Here is a 16,456-nt window from a genome sequence, read left to right on the forward strand (position 1 = left end):
GTATACCTGTACATGACTTTGAAATATTAATTTTTAATGTATAGTTTGCATAGTATTAACATATGCATTTTTAGTATACTTGAAATTAAATCAGAACATAATGAATGTTATATAGGGTAGATGTACCAGTTTTGGCCAGAACTGGTACTACACTGGCCAAAACTGGTACATCTACCCTACTGAATTATAGGCATTGAAAGCTTACCTGACCAATCCCTAAAGCATGAACGGAAGGGAATCTATAAAAACAGCCAAATTTAAATATTGTTTTTAAGAAAAACCTTGTTTAAAAGATTAAACTTAACTTACTTATATGTAGTTAACACTATTTTATTGATGACAATAATTAAAAATGACGAAAATCCATACAACAGTGCAGAAAATACACGTAAATATAATGGACTGGTTGATTCACAATTCTCCATCAACATTTTCTCGTTATTTTCACACTGTACCGTTTCCTGAATTTCGCTGATGCACTTATATTCAGATCCAGTCATTCTATCATCGTCGACTCCATCTGACAATTATAAACAGATGAAACACACACATTTCATTTTGTTCGCCATTTTTAACAATTTAGCGACCACGCTGCCATCTACTTTGTTTAATATTATTATATTAAAAAATAAAATTTTATACAGCAAGATCCGTAAAGATGACATTCTTAGTAATAGTATAATTATAAATTAAAGAATAGTTGAATATTTATTTTGGTAAATAGTTAAGATTTTAATTCACATTCTAACTTATATGATATGGTAGAGATATTAGCGAGGTTTAGATCGAAGTTTTAAACGCGAAAACGTGTACGTTGGACGTTCAGCGCTGCTTTCCTGTAAGCCCAAAGTTTGACAATGGCGTTTGGAATGTCGAGCATGATTCCACTGACTTTCCAAACGCCATTGTCAAACTTCTAGGCTTACAGGAAAGCAGCGCTGAACTTCCAACGTACACGTTTTCGTGTTTAAAACTTCGGCCTTAACCTCGCTATTCTAGGCAGTTCCGGAATGGAATCAACAAATAGAAAACATTAGCGAGGCTGAGGCGTAAGTACAAACGTTAAACTTGTACGACAAGCAGAAGTACACGTTTGACGTTTTAAGTCCAAGTAAAAGACCTTGCGGCGCTCGTTCACAACGTCACATGACTCAGTGAACGTCACTAATTTTCTCACGGAAAATTTGTTGAAAAAATGGCGGAGCCCACCAGTGGCGAGTGGACTCCGTCTTCGCTCATTCGGCGGAGACCAGACCCTAAACACTGGGAGTCCCATCGTGGGTTCGCGCCTCGCTCGGACGGGCTAGCAGCATGGTGTTATTCGGGTTTTCTCCATATCGATGACGCCTGAATAGAGACCAGTTTCCCATAAAAGTTCTCCCGGAAGGCATTCATTCCCCGCTCGCGATTAGGCCATTCTATAAGGCCTGTTCTTCGGCCGCCTAGAGATCCACCACAAGTCTCTCGGAGTAAAAAGGCGAATAGCCATAAAACTTCATATGAACCACCAACTACGAAAGAAAAAATGGTGGATACATTTAACATCGAGGGTTACCAGAAAAGGTAAATAAACAAATTAAACTGTTTAAAAGTATTTATAGGATGTTTAATAACACTAAATAATTATTTTTAATTAGCGTGGTGTCTCCTACCGTACGATAGGACTACCTCATACTTTTGTCGAGGGAAGTAGGCCTAGTGGCTTATGTAAATTCAAAAGCAACTCGAAAAATTAATTTTTTAAAAATTACAAACGTATTACGCTGTTGATGGTAGAAGATGCTGTGAAAGAATAAATCTACCTCAACAAAATTATGATAAGCTATTATGAACACAGATATATGTAAATTCTATAGGCACTTCACATCACTTGCTAAAAAATTAAATAATTTATGGATTAAAATCGTCAGTTTCTTTACAATATTATTCTTAAATGCTTAAATAATCATTATTTTAATAAAATACGTCATAATTTTAACCACAAAAAAAAAATTAATCCGATTGTCTACTCGCCATTCTAGACGTAGCAAACGCCATTATCGACCGTCTAGATCAGGGATGGGCAACCTTTTTCTATGTAAGGGCCGCATTTTAAGACTTTTGAACTGATGCGGGCCGCATACAAGAGAATGATAAAAAAAATGTTGGTAAATCAGAATTATTTATTCATACATAATTATAAACTAGCATAGGTATACTTAATTTAGCTTCTGGAACTGATGTAAACGTAATATATTGGAAATATTTGAATATTCGTCACTGCTAGTTTTAAATTAGTTTCCATGTGTCTGTTAGCTGGTTTCTTGTTTTAATTTTTACTAAATTCATTGCGGGAAAAACTATTCATATACATAAGTTGTAAAAATAACGTTTGAATTTTTCCAGCATACTTCCTTAAGCTGGGAAATTGATATATTTATTCACATTTTATGCGTCGCGGGCCGCAAAATATATGAATGTGGGCCGCATGCGGCCCGGGGGCCGCAGGTTGCCCATCCCTGGTCTAGATGACGGCGCTCGTCCGTCCGCCGTTCACGTTTTGGGCTGAATACGTGCGCCTCAATCTCTCTATTATTTATTTGTACTGGACATGGAAATAAAATAGCGGAAGCGAAACATGAAATGACAAAACTCTCAAGAATATAGTAATAAATAAAATGCTTTTGATTGTTTGCCATTTATATTTTTCACAATTTTACGTGGTAGACCTATTATACATACATAATATTAACAGAATGCGTATAACACAAAATATCTATAACTATTGATACTAACCATATCACATAACATGTCCGTCGAAATAAAAAAAACTTGCCATAGCCTAGTACTTCTAGCCAACACGAAGACGGCCGGATGGCCGAGCGGTAAAGGTGGCAGCCTACCGCTCTGGGGGACCCGGGATCGAATCCGAACGGGTCGAATAATCCCAGGAATTTTTGGGGGGTGGTCCGTTCGGATATGTCGGGCCCCGTCCCTCACCACCCGGTCGCCCCATTGTGGGCCTGGCCGAACCCATAATGGGCCTACTAAAAGAGGCCCTCTTAGTGCCCACAGGGCGGAAAGAGTTAAAAAAAAAAAAAAAAGCCCAACACGAAAGACAAGATATGACGAAATCTAGTGCTTAACTTTTTTGTCAATACGTGTATTTTGTGCAAATCTAAAATATTCCTTGGGTTGTTCGCCCCCGAATTCGATCCCGAGTTCTCTATAATACTATGCTGACAATTTAACCACTCAGCCATTCGGCCGTCAACCGCGATAAGTATGGAAAAGAAGCCTTTTTAGACCTCACAAGGTGAAAAGAGCCAAAAAATAAATATAAATCAATTATCTTTTCAAAGCAAACTTCCGTTCTATATGAGAATGTTACACAGACCAAGTTATCTGCAGCTGTCTGCTTTTAGATTTTCTAGATTTGCACATCGAAAACTGTTATAACGGATGTTGATTTAGTAATTCAGAACATATAAAACAAAAACAGCTGTATTGACTAAAGATAAAATATTCATGAGTGTAAAAAATCAAGTAAATTGCCTCACATTTAAAATCATTTTATTTTTCACTTTTCATCATTTTTTTTTTCTAATATACAGTACATACAATGTGTCCACAACATTCAGGAACACTGAATTGTTATACTTAATCTAGTTAAATTACTTATATTGCACTTTATAAGTATTGGACACATTGGACACTTGGAGTTGGACTTGGACATTGGAAAAATTGGACACACTCTTCTTTCAAGGAACTAAAATATAATTTTTGCTCCTATCTATAATCTCATCTTTCTCTGAACCGTACGGTAATATACCAGTTTACTAATATGGAGATCTATGAGCTTAGACATTTTCAAAACTCTCCAGTCACCGGTTTTTTCTTGCTCATCACGGACCGGCCAAAGGAATCACCCACTTTTGGACAGATGAGACAGGCGGATGGAGCAGACGGAGAAGAAATTCCGTCTGCATTATGTTATGGACGTGTGCACACAATGGGTGGGCAGGCAGACGGAGAGGACGGATCGTATGGAAGGAAATCCGTCTTGCATTCTCGAGGAAGTAGCCTTTACACTCACTTCTAACCCGATGCCCACCAATCGCCGAGTGGATAAAACCACTGAACACTGGTAGTTGGTCGTAGGTTCGCGCCTCGCCAACAGGCTGGAGTTTTTCGGGTTTTCTTCACGTTAGTCGCATTTAAATAGGGGGCCAGTTTCCCCATAAAAGATTTACTGGGAGGCATTCCCCTAAGTAGATCACCCATTTGTCGCGTTGCCGTAATGCAATAAAACCGAAACACTAACCCGGTGCCCAGTCCTGGTACTCAGGAATTTTATGTCAACGGCTAAAGGAGGAATTCATATACTTTGCATAGGACATTTATTAATGAATCTAGACTGATTTGATATTAATGTAACGTTCAGACGTTATAACAAGAGAGTAGTCAAATTGTTGAGGGCAAAACAAATAAATTAAACTTTTGAGATTTGTTTCAAACTAAACACATTCATAAGGAGCAAAAATTTATAAAATTATAACTCAACAAAAAAGATATTTCCTATAAAAGTTCATTTAAAAAATGCTATAAGAAATATAAAAAGTTTATTAAAAGCATTCTTATTCATATGAATATTTCAATTATTATAAATGAACATTTTTGGAAGGTACAAATGACTAAGATAACCTTTTTTAGCAAGCCCATTATGTGTTCGGCCAGATCTACAACGATCTAAGTAGCCAGTTTATTGTAAGTAACTACGGTGGGTTGTTCTCTTCACGTTTCTTTGATAATTTACCTGTTCCGTTTACTAGATACAGTATTTCAACGGTACCGGACTAACCAGATTTTCCTAACAGAAATGGCATCTTTTCCATTTATGGCGGATAATCGAGAGTCTATTATAGTTTATTATTATTTTTCCGGTTTTGATATGCAGTATATATCAGAGGGAAAGTATGCCCCCTCAAAAGTTTTACATTTTTTGACTCAAAAGACCTTGAAACGTCAAGAATAAAAAAAACTTCGGAGTTTTTTTCTGTATGTATGGATGGTTCGTGAGTGTGGAGTACGATTTTGTTTACTCTCTTTGATGCTTAATAACTCCTGTGCTTTTTGTCGAAAATTTCTGAAATTTTGCATGGAAGTTTGTGTATTAGGGGAATTTTTGCTGTTAAATTTTGGTGATTAAAGGTCAAGGGGATAGGCAGATATAAGGGGTCGTGTGTGTCTCCAGTAGGGTCAAACTTAATGACGATTTTACTCGTTATTAGCATTTACAATTTTTTTATAAAACTCATTCCTACCCTCAAAATTAAGCTTTGCCATTTTATAATAATTAAAAATATAAAAAGTTTTTTAAAAAATATCATCAAATATATCAATAAATATTATAACAGACGGCACCACGCACGCAGTTTTAAATGTTGCCGAAAAAGTTAACCAACTCGTTGATGAAATTTTTTTAAAAAATAGATACAAGCTTAAAGTAGTACACAATAATTATATGATGCATCTGATATCTGTTACCTCAATTTATCTAAAATTTATTTTTATTAAATTTATATTTATCTAAAGTTAATCAAATTTGGTGATAAAACTAATAAAATTTTCTAGTCGATTTAGTTTACACTTGTCTATATGTAAATTATATCAATACATAATTTATTTTTTAACTTGAAAAAGTAAATATATTTCTATTTATGCATAAAACAGTTTATTTAATTTTTTAACCAAATAATGTAATGAAGAATAAATTATTATTATTATTATTAAAGCAAGAAGAAATTCACGTATATTAATTTTCTTAACTGCACCGTGTACTTTTGAGGTCGTATTTTAAAATTATAAAATTTCCAATTAAAATAATACAATATATTTCTAGTAATAAGTTATTTAACAACAAAAATAAATATTAGGAATATAAAATTAATCAATATTCCTCACTTTTATTCGAAAAAATTAACCTATATTTATATTTGGGTATAAATTACGTGTTTAGTATTTTCGAAAGAGTTTTTTTTTTACAAGAGTACGCCTTTTTAAAATATATATATATATCGTAATTAATTAAATAATAACTTTATCAATTTGGAATTTAAAAAGAAATCCATTTATCAGGTAAAATAATCTTATCTGAAAAATCCTACAACCGGAGAATGTGTATTAAATAAATATCCTCATCTTTGGCAACATTTGATGCCTGCTGAGGATAACGGAGTTCCTTTTTCCGGCTTAATTGAAATAAAACCTTAATAAATTCAGCACACACTACTGTAATTATACTATATGTACAGGTACAATAATTAAATTCTTATGTAACAGTTAGATTTATTGTATTAAAACATTAACGGGTGGTAAAGTTGTGAGGACGTGATGATACTGAATATCATTAATTAATAATTCATTTTGAATAAAAGTTACATGGACCGTGCAATTTAAATAACTGTGGCATTATTTCTCGTATTACGCAAACTGTAAAAATTTTGATTCATACAGAAATAGCCTACTTATAAATATTCATAATTTATAATAGTGGGGATACTCTGTATTTATCAACCGTTAATATTTTACTGCAGCCGACTGGAATCTTTTGAAATTTAAATTTATATTAATCCATTTTAAAATACAAATAAAAAATATTTTTATTTATTTCACGTCTTTTATTTTAAATGTAAAAACGCCATAAGATTGGATTATAGTTTGAGTTTTCTAAAATCTTTCCTCTATTAATAGCATCATACTGTCATATTTTAAAAATCTCTTTGAAGTATTGAAATTAGAAAATATTATATAAAATTCTCATTTATAAATAAGAATGTTATTTAGTTAAGAAATTTCCTGGATTACTTTGTATTTACGTTGTTGTTTTTGTTGGAAATGTAAACATTTAGAAATAAATTAGGCCTATTAACGTTATAAAAACATATTTTAAAATAACATGTAAATCTGTATACAGGTTGAACCTCTTTAATCTGGCATTCTGTGATCCGGCACGTTTTGAATTTGTCGCCGCTAGTTTGTAGATCTTTTATGTCTATTTAGTCTATTTGATTCAATGAAATTAAGGGAAAGCCAAAGTACCAGAAGCAAACTACATTGCAACAGTGGTTGAAGGTCATTAGTGACTCATTCCAGCGTAGAAAATCCGTTTTACTGCACTTCCTCTGTCTCTGATGTACACACACTGTATCAGATAAGCATAGGCCTTAATGATCCTGCCTACCTTGAAGACACTGCTGATCATGAAGAACTTTCTAACCTCTGATGTAATCTAAAGTACAAGTATTTTTGATTTTAGATTGTATATTATATGAAACAATGAAAAACCTTGCTTGGAAGCATTAATGTTAATTCCTGAAGCTTAGTTCTATCTTTGATAATACTGCAATATAAGTATGGAATAAGCATGTGGTTACGTAGGTAATTTCCACAGCAGTCTTAAAGATCAATTTCTGTAATTCGACATTTTCTGTAGTCCAGCAATGGCCAGATCCCAAGGTTGCCGGATTAAGGAGGTTCAATCTGTATATGCCATACTCGTTAAAACACTCTCACAAATAGCACCACCCTCGTTCAACACCAGTAATACTGTACGGTACATGACCTAGATATACTGTTAACCCATAATAGATAAATAATATATAGCATATTTACAATATAAGTATACGGGATAGCGAAATTACGATAAAATACAACATTTTTAAAATAAACTAAAATATTGGATATTCTGTATTCATTTAGAGATGCTTAATAATAATAATTTACATTTATAACCTATATGTTTTTTTTATAATATAAAATTTTGCCATAAAAATATGAAACAACATTTTTATATGTATAATATTAATTTAATTTTAAATAATTATGAAACGATTTTAAGTACTTTTTCAATAAATTTAAGAAGTTTGCTTAAGATAGAATCTAATTTAAAGAAGATTAAGATAGGTTTAACATAGAGTTTATCTTTAACTTAAATTCTATAAGAGAATAATTAAGCTTAATAACTTTTGTATTTCACATACTGTATAATGTGCCTATATATAGTAGTAGTATACTATATATTTGTAGGTGTGTAAAAATAAATGTTTACGATTTTTTATCATGAAACTATCCATCCCGCAGTTCCATTGTTGCTTTCATACGTTGCTTCCAGAAAACTAATAGAATATCTTTCATCATTGAAATATGTTTGGCATGTTTCGCAAGAATTTTCGTTTTGATCAACAAAATATATTTATCCTTCAACTTTTTATTAAATATTTTTGTTGTCTAACGCTTTATCTAGCTTGAAAAATGTAGCCTTCTTGATTTCCAGTCGGTTATAATAAATATATATCGCACATATTAATTTATTTCATACCCATAATCACATATAATCAGTAACTAAATACTAATAAAAAATATTCGAGAATTTAAAAATCAATTTTAATAAGGCAGAAGAAAAAATACAAAACATAGAATTACAAATTAAGGAATTAAAAATGGAAGAGGAACTTGTGCACTTCAAAATGGATTCTCTAATTAATAATCGTAGTTCGAAAATATTTCCGAATAAGATATATGGAATTTTATAAACACACTCTGAATCTAGATTCAGTAGTTTTAGGAGATATCCTAGACGTAATTCAATTAATTAATACAAAAAACTCTGTTATCGTTAAGGAACAACCAAATTCGCAATGTTTTTTCACCTCTTTCATCAAACGAAAACAAGAAAATTAATCGGTGAATGGCAAAATATACAAATCTCAGCTGATTTTACAAAGGGTTCTCGTACAAGACGAAATAATCTTCTTCCCTTCTAAAGCAAAACCGTCATGTTAAACTTGATCATGATATTTTGTATTAGGTCAAGATAAAATAACATACTGTGTACTATTGAGACAAAACAATTAGTAAATGCGAAATAATTTTTTTATCAATTCCGTCAATAAAGATTTACACTACTTAAAGTCCGATAGGACTTTAAGTAGTTGTAAATCTTTATTGACGGGACTTTAAGTAGTGTAAATTTGCAAAGAATCGGTCTTACAATAAATACCATGAATAATCAAATGTTAGCAGTGATAAACTGGAATTGACAGGGATTAAAGAATAAAATTTCATCAAATGACCTATTACAGCTTAAACTTGAAGCAGATATCATTGGAATAACAGAAACATGGATTACTTACGAACAGTTTTATAAATTAAATACATTCAAAAACTACTTAATAGAAAATACTCCTGCTAGAACAACAACTGGACCAGACCGGCCTTATGGAGGAATACGCTTATTATTAAAAAATAATTTATGTAAAATTCTTCAAATAAAAAAGACTGATAACCTTATAATGTTATTAATCGAAATGACTAAACCTAAGTTTGCTAATTTAAGAAGTGAATTAATCATTGTTGCTATTGCCTATATTCCACCAGACAGGACAGACATACTAAAAGAAGTTTTCAAAAGGTGAGATAAACTTCTTCCTAATAATTACCGATCAATAGCTCTTCTACTTACCTTAAGAAAATGTTTTACGGAAATTTTAGCAAAAGAATTTTAACAATAGACCAGTAAAATGGACTTAGAATCCAAATTTCGATATGCATATGCAGGGGCGGATCTAGATTTTTCGGGGCCTAGGGCTTATTGAAGTCCAGTGGGGCCCCATTTTTTGTTATATTAAGAATCTTTAAATTGGGGTTTAAATCCATTTTTAATAACATCAAAATCAGAGTTGAAATATATTTACTTATGAAATGGTGTTGAATGACAAACTTTACATCTTATATTTAAAAAAAAAAAACATAAGAAATAAAGAAATATTATTAAGAAAAACGTATAAACAAACAAAATTTTAAATAAAATAAAATAAATTAAAATTATTAATATTAACTATTTTTTACTATACGATAAGTGCTCATTGTTAATGAAAAAGTATTAAAAATTTATGATGATAATTCAATTTTTGTGGGCTTTGACACTTGGGGGCCCAGGACTTAAGCCCTATTAGTCCCTATGTAGATCCGCCCTTGTGTATATGTAAGAAACAGAGGTACAGAATCTGCGATATTTTTGCTGCTATCAGTAATTCAACTTCACTTGCCCAAAAAACACAAGAAACCATTTACAGCATTCATAGATATTGAAAAAGCTTTTGATACGGTCTATGTGCCACTTTTGGTTCAAAATTTGAGAGATAAAGGAGCAGGAGAAAAGTTTTCCTATATAATGCTTAAGTTGTTTTCAGACTATAATACTAATATCATTCAAGGAAACAACATATTTCCTTCATTTAAATTATCTCGTGGAATTCTACAAGGCGATCCTCTTTCTCCATACCTGTTTAATTTTTATTTGACTAGGATTGATTAACTCTACAAACTCCATTGATGGCATCGAAATTGCAAACAGACCTTTTCAATAGGCCTATATATTATTTGCAGATGACAGGAACCGACAAAAATTTCTTTGCAAAGAAAAATTAATCAACTTAATTTATTTTTTAAATCGTTGCATCTATCAATTAACCCAAATAAAACAGATAACGAGTTTTAGATAAGATAATAAAATCTCAGAAAAGAAAACTAAGTTGTATATAGAAAATTTACCCGTACAATTAATCAAGGAAGTCGATTATTTACGAGTGACCTTTGAATCGAACGGTAGTTTTAAATCGCACGTTATCAAATTAAGTAACAAAGTGAAAGCAACAATTGATAATTTGCTACTTCTATGTTCAAGATTAAAAATCTCTAATATATGATTACATATGAGATTATATAATTCGCTAATAAATTCAAATATGTATTATGCAGGACCAATTTCTTATTTGGCCTGGAACGCTTCCATATTTACTTTCTTCGAAGATTATATCAACTAGAGAGAACCGTGCCTGGATATGCTATTCGACATGAAACATATCGATTCTGGTTCTTCCCAAACGCAAAATAAAATTTTAAAGTGACGAAAATATAACTTTTTTTACATCAAGAAATGTTAAATCAAAGTAGCTTATGACACGAAATTAATCGACTATGGCAAAGTTAAACAAAATTCTACAAACATTCGGTGTAAGTACCCTTTTGTTAGGGGCCGGATGGCAGAGCGGTCAAGGTGGCAGCCTACCGCTCTGCGGGACCCGGGATCGAATCCGAACGGTGAATCCCAGGAATTTTTCGGGGGGTGGTCCGTTCGGATATGTTGGGCCCCGTCCCTCACCACCCGGTCGCCCCATTGTGGGCCTGGCCGAACCCATATGGGCTTACTAAAAGAGCCCCTCTTAGTACCCACAGGGCGAAAAGAGTTTAAAAAAAACAATACCTTTTTGTTTGAGAATAATATTCGTGATTGGAAATACGGATTTACTTTACTACTAGATTCTGCAATATCACAAGGTATTTTTGATTTTGTGTTTGTAAAATGTATATTTTCTTAGAAGTGTCAAACACAAAATCGTGTTAATAACAACCACATGGCTTTTTTCCACCTTTATATTTTCTTTTATGTATATTTTCTTTTTGATAATTGTAATTATTTAGCTCCTGAGTAACAGGATTCCCACCCTTTATACTAATAAAGATTGATAATGATAATATTAATAAAACAAGATTACTCTACAAAATATTGCTCTACAGTATAAAGCTTATTTTTACTTATGCTCTCTAGAGTAAACAAATTATGTATGTAACTATATATATATATATATATAATATTAATTATTGGGTTGCAATTTAAAAAAATTGCAAACCTATAAATTACCACTGTCCGTTGGTATGTCTCTCCTCCTTTCATCTCGAGAACGGAGTCAGATAGATGAAAGACAAGATCAGACATGGAAAGTTTGGAGGCAGGAAGCCTCGATTAACTAGATATGAACTTCCCATGCAAATCGGAAATCACGTTATTTCAATTCAAAACTTTTCCCTTGAAAGCAGTTAATAGATGATCGGCACGACTCTATTGCTAACAGAAAAGTATGATGTACAGGGGCAAGCCACTACTAATTTGAGGTGGAGAGCATATATTTTAAATTAAATAAATTAAAAATATGATTAAAAATTTCAGCCCGACATTGTGACGATGTCACAATAAATAATCTCTTGTTAATTTATATGTTAATTTCAAACTATTATAATATTTTATTTAAAATTTATTATATAACATATCTTAAATTCGTTTCAATCATAAAGATAATTATCTACAAAAGATTTGTATTTATAAATACTCCATCTTTTTGTCAACGTGTTTGCATAGTTTAAATTAGTAGAATTAAAGAATGAACGTAGGAAAAGGTGTAAGTGCCAATTTTTCAAAATTTACTTTATTTATTTATTTTGCTGAAACATAATGTAGGCTAAGTTTCAATGCCAATGTCAATAAAAGGGGAGAAAGTGCTACAGCTATTAATTTAATTCCCAGCATTTCTCATAGATAGCCTCGATTGTAAATCATACGTGTATTTTCTTAAATAAAGCTGATTTCCTCAGCTTGATGTTGACGTAATATACACTGTTATTATTTAAAACGAATTGTAAAAAATAATTTTGTAATATTATAGATTTAGTCGAAATGATTGTTTATGTTAGTAATGTTCATCAGCATCAAGTTACTGTTCTGAACAAACGTAACTTTGATCTTAAGGTAGCAGTCAACTCAAACATCAACACTACTAAACTTAACATATATAAAGCCCTGTGGATTCAGATCAGTGAGGAAAATTCTGGTCATGTAAAAATTAAAAACTGTAAATTGACTGGTAGACTGAGAGATTACAATTGTTTCGAAGAAAGGGGAGGTAACTATTCATGAAATTAAAACAAAGAAACTCCCACCTCTTGACGTTCACAGCCGAATTTCTAAGGATAAAAACATGACAATGTAAATGCTTTCCTACCTAGACAATGACGTTCAAAGAGTTTTTATAGACATGTTACAAGAGTCATCAGCGTGAAACACAAGATACAACATAAAGTTCACGTGGCACATTCAACTTTTTTAAAGAAATTGATTTTTAAACAATATAAAGAAGCCGCACCATTGATATTACATATCTGTTACTTATAGAAAATAATATATTTTGTAAACAGTAGAAATATGTCTTCTGAAATTACAAATACATTTTTAAAATATTTTTCTAGATTTTTATCCAAATAATTAATATCCAATATTATTTTTTATTAAGAAATATTAATTTTTAAACTTACATTTCAGCTTCGTATCGTGTGGAATCATTCTTAATTCTTTAGAAAATAAAAGAAAATAATCAAAATTCAAGCAACTAGATCGGCAAATACCACGTTATTTACACAAATAGCTTAATGCAATTTTGAATAAAAACTAGTTTACTTTCTATTGAATTCGGTACGTTAAAGCTTTATGATGTATTCATAGAAGAAAACGTTAAAAAATGACAAATATTGGCCTATTTAAACATGAAAATACATCTATATTATTTAAATTTGATACAAAAAAAAACTTGCATTGGTTTATATAACTGTTTTGCAAATTGTTTCTATTAATTTAGCATTTGCCACATATGGTTATTATTTCCTGTGGATCCCTGTAGAGCAGATGCATACAGACGACAAATACAGTAAAATAAAACCTGAAATTATTATATTTAATATAAATTTTCCTTATTTTAAAAATTTGTAAAAAAAGTATCAAATTAAAGAACTTTAAGAGTGTTTAAATTAATTTTAATATATTCTCTACTCGATCAATCATTTAATAATTATTTTTTATTTTATAATAGAGATTTAGATTTATATTTAAATATTCGGTATAGTTATTTTAATTAAATAATTTGGGAATGTTTTTATTAAATTCATTGATTTTATTTATAAAAATCCAGGACGAATATAAAATTAAATAAAAAAAAACTAGTATACTTAGAAAGAGACACTAGAATAAAAGAACTACAATTAAAATTTTTTTAAAAGCGCTGTAAAATAAATAATAAAAGAGTATCTTCATAATTTTTATTTTTTCATACACCTAGGAACACAAGAAATACACAGAGGAATTGACCTTCATTTTGATGTTCTTATCCACTCAATATGTATAACTTGTTTAAAAAATCGTTCTTTTTGGTGGTGGCACACACACACACAAAAAAGAATATTCAGGCATAGAAGAGCCTCAAAATAAAGATTAACTCCACCAAGTAACATTGTTATGTTCCTTAGATATGTGAAACGTGCCAAATTATTAACACGAATTTTTACTTTTTGGAGTATTTCTTCTATTCTACAGAAACTTTAATCTTATTTGTTAATATAATATCATTAATTAATAATTATTAAACATTTATTAATTAATTTTACAAATTATCTGTAAATAAATTAGAATTACTTATCTGAAATATTTAAGTTATTATAAATATTTTATAAATAGTAGCAAAATATATGATTTTTGTAACTTAATTTAGGATTTTTAATTATTTATTTTATGAGTTTGGCCAATTTACAACATTAAATATTAATAGCAAATATTTCTATCTTCTACAATAAAGGTTATATTTTTAAAACTTACTATTTGTGGGTAACTAAGTTTAAAAGGGTAAGTTTTATGAGATAATTTAAAAACCTATTAAATTATTTTCCAGGTGTTAAGAATATTTAAAGGATCTTACATAATATATAGCACATTAAATTAAATTTATTCGGCAATTTATACATTATAAAGATAAATTATTAACTATTTATTTGTTTTGAATATACAACGTATGACTATATGACTGTTGGCCATTTCAGTATGATATTATAAAGTTCAAAGTGCATTTCCAGGAATAAAATCCTAATTTATGACATCTGAGACTATGAGAAATTATAGTTCGATTTACGATTATTCTTTTAACGAGCGTTTTCCAGGATCAATCAAGTCATAAAGGTTGAGATCAATTTTTAAGTAAATTGTATTTTTAAAAAAACACTTATTTAGTTTAATAATTTTAACATATTTAGATAATTTATCGGGTAAGTTTTAAAAACTTGCTGGATAAATTAATTATGTAAATAAAGATTACTTATGACGTGCAAATACTAATATATATACATAAAATGATCATAATTATGATCATAAAACGATCATAAAATCACAAAATGATCATAAAATCATAATTATTAAACCTTAAGATGATTTTGTCCAGGATTCAAATCCCCTAGAGAAAATCATTCTCATTAAATTTTATTATATTTTAGATTTCTTGATTCAGAAATTAACATAAATTAGTGTGAATAGAACGTTTTTCTTCTCATCTCACGCATCACATTAATGGTTTATTTTCCTGTTTTCACCCACGAATATAATTAATTTTATACATATATGTATATATTTTATGATTTATCATTCAAATTTTTCTAACAGATGTCGAAAAGTATCATAAATTTGAATAAGAGAGTATATTAAAAATGGTGTACAAAGATAAAATTATCAAAGTTTCTCTTTTGATATTTTGATAATACTTTGAAATTTACTTTATTAATTAATTAAAATATTATATTTGTTAATCTTTGATCATTTAAGACTGGTGTATATGAGATTTATTAGCTTAGATAATTATAAAATCTTTTAAAAACCATACTGAATACAATATATTATTCTGTCGTCATCATTTATTTTTAATTCATTATATTTTTATTTTTACTTTCTCATCGTTACTATAATCAAATATTAGTTTTAAAATAGTATTTTTAATATAATAAATGAATGTTTAAGTAACGAAAGTAAAATACAATAGCTTTTTAATATTTTTATAACTATTATCAGTTAAAATTCATATTATAGTATTTAATAACAAAAATAATAGTTAAAATATATTCTTTACTTCACAACTGGACGCATAATAGACACTGGGCAAATCTCTAACATCACTCTTTATTCAGGAATATCAGGAATAAGACATTTAGTAAAGAGGTGCCCAGTCAATTTAGGTGCCTTACAGTCCTTAATTATACTTTATTATCAATTGTATACTTGGACATAACTTATTAATAGGACTTTATACCGGTGTTTTGGGTATTGGACACAAATATGTCCAAGTAGACAATTGATAATAAAGGTGTCCAGTGTGTACCTATGCACCCAGTTATGAAGTAAAGAATAATTAAAAGAAGACACGGTTTTGGAATAAGTGAAGTTAAAATATTTTTACCTTTTAAGTGTAAAAAATTTCCAATATAAATATCCTCAAACAAAGAAAACTGCCATTTGCAATTTACTTATCGCGGCTTCTCCTAACTTTTTCGTTGCAGATGTAGAGAATGATTATCGACGGCTTATATCAGTAGTTCTACGATACCGAGTCTTTATTACTCATCAATATCACTTGTTCCATAAAAACTTATACAGGATTTACTGATAAATGGTATCATCAGTTACCCTCACAATTATCTGTTTGCAATATTGTATTCGTTCAAATTTGCATAAGTTTCATCTTGTCGATTTTTTCATTACCGTGAACCAGTCTCG

At 30.2% G+C, this 16,456-nt stretch overlaps 1 protein-coding gene across 1 annotated transcript in view; it reads right to left on the minus strand.

Moving 5' to 3' along the window:
* The window catches only part of LOC136983868 (solute carrier family 35 member D2-like protein), a 29,821-nt gene extending 16,585 nt beyond the window's left edge, over positions 1-13,236 (minus strand). The window contains exons 1-3 of the mRNA XM_067280736.1: positions 13,189-13,236; positions 310-520; positions 206-239 (exon numbers count right to left, since the gene is read on the minus strand). Coding sequence (XP_067136837.1) covers positions 206-239; positions 310-520; positions 13,189-13,216 — 273 coding nt within the window. The 5' untranslated portion in view covers positions 13,217-13,236. The remainder of the gene's footprint in view (positions 1-205; positions 240-309; positions 521-13,188) is intronic.
* Between the last annotated feature and the right edge of the window lie 3,220 nt (positions 13,237-16,456).

Source organism: Centruroides vittatus, unplaced genomic scaffold (assembly GCF_030686945.1).
Source record: "Centruroides vittatus isolate TY-2023 unplaced genomic scaffold, ASM3068694v2 contig_890, whole genome shotgun sequence".
NCBI lineage: Eukaryota > Metazoa > Arthropoda > Arachnida > Scorpiones > Buthidae > Centruroides > Centruroides vittatus.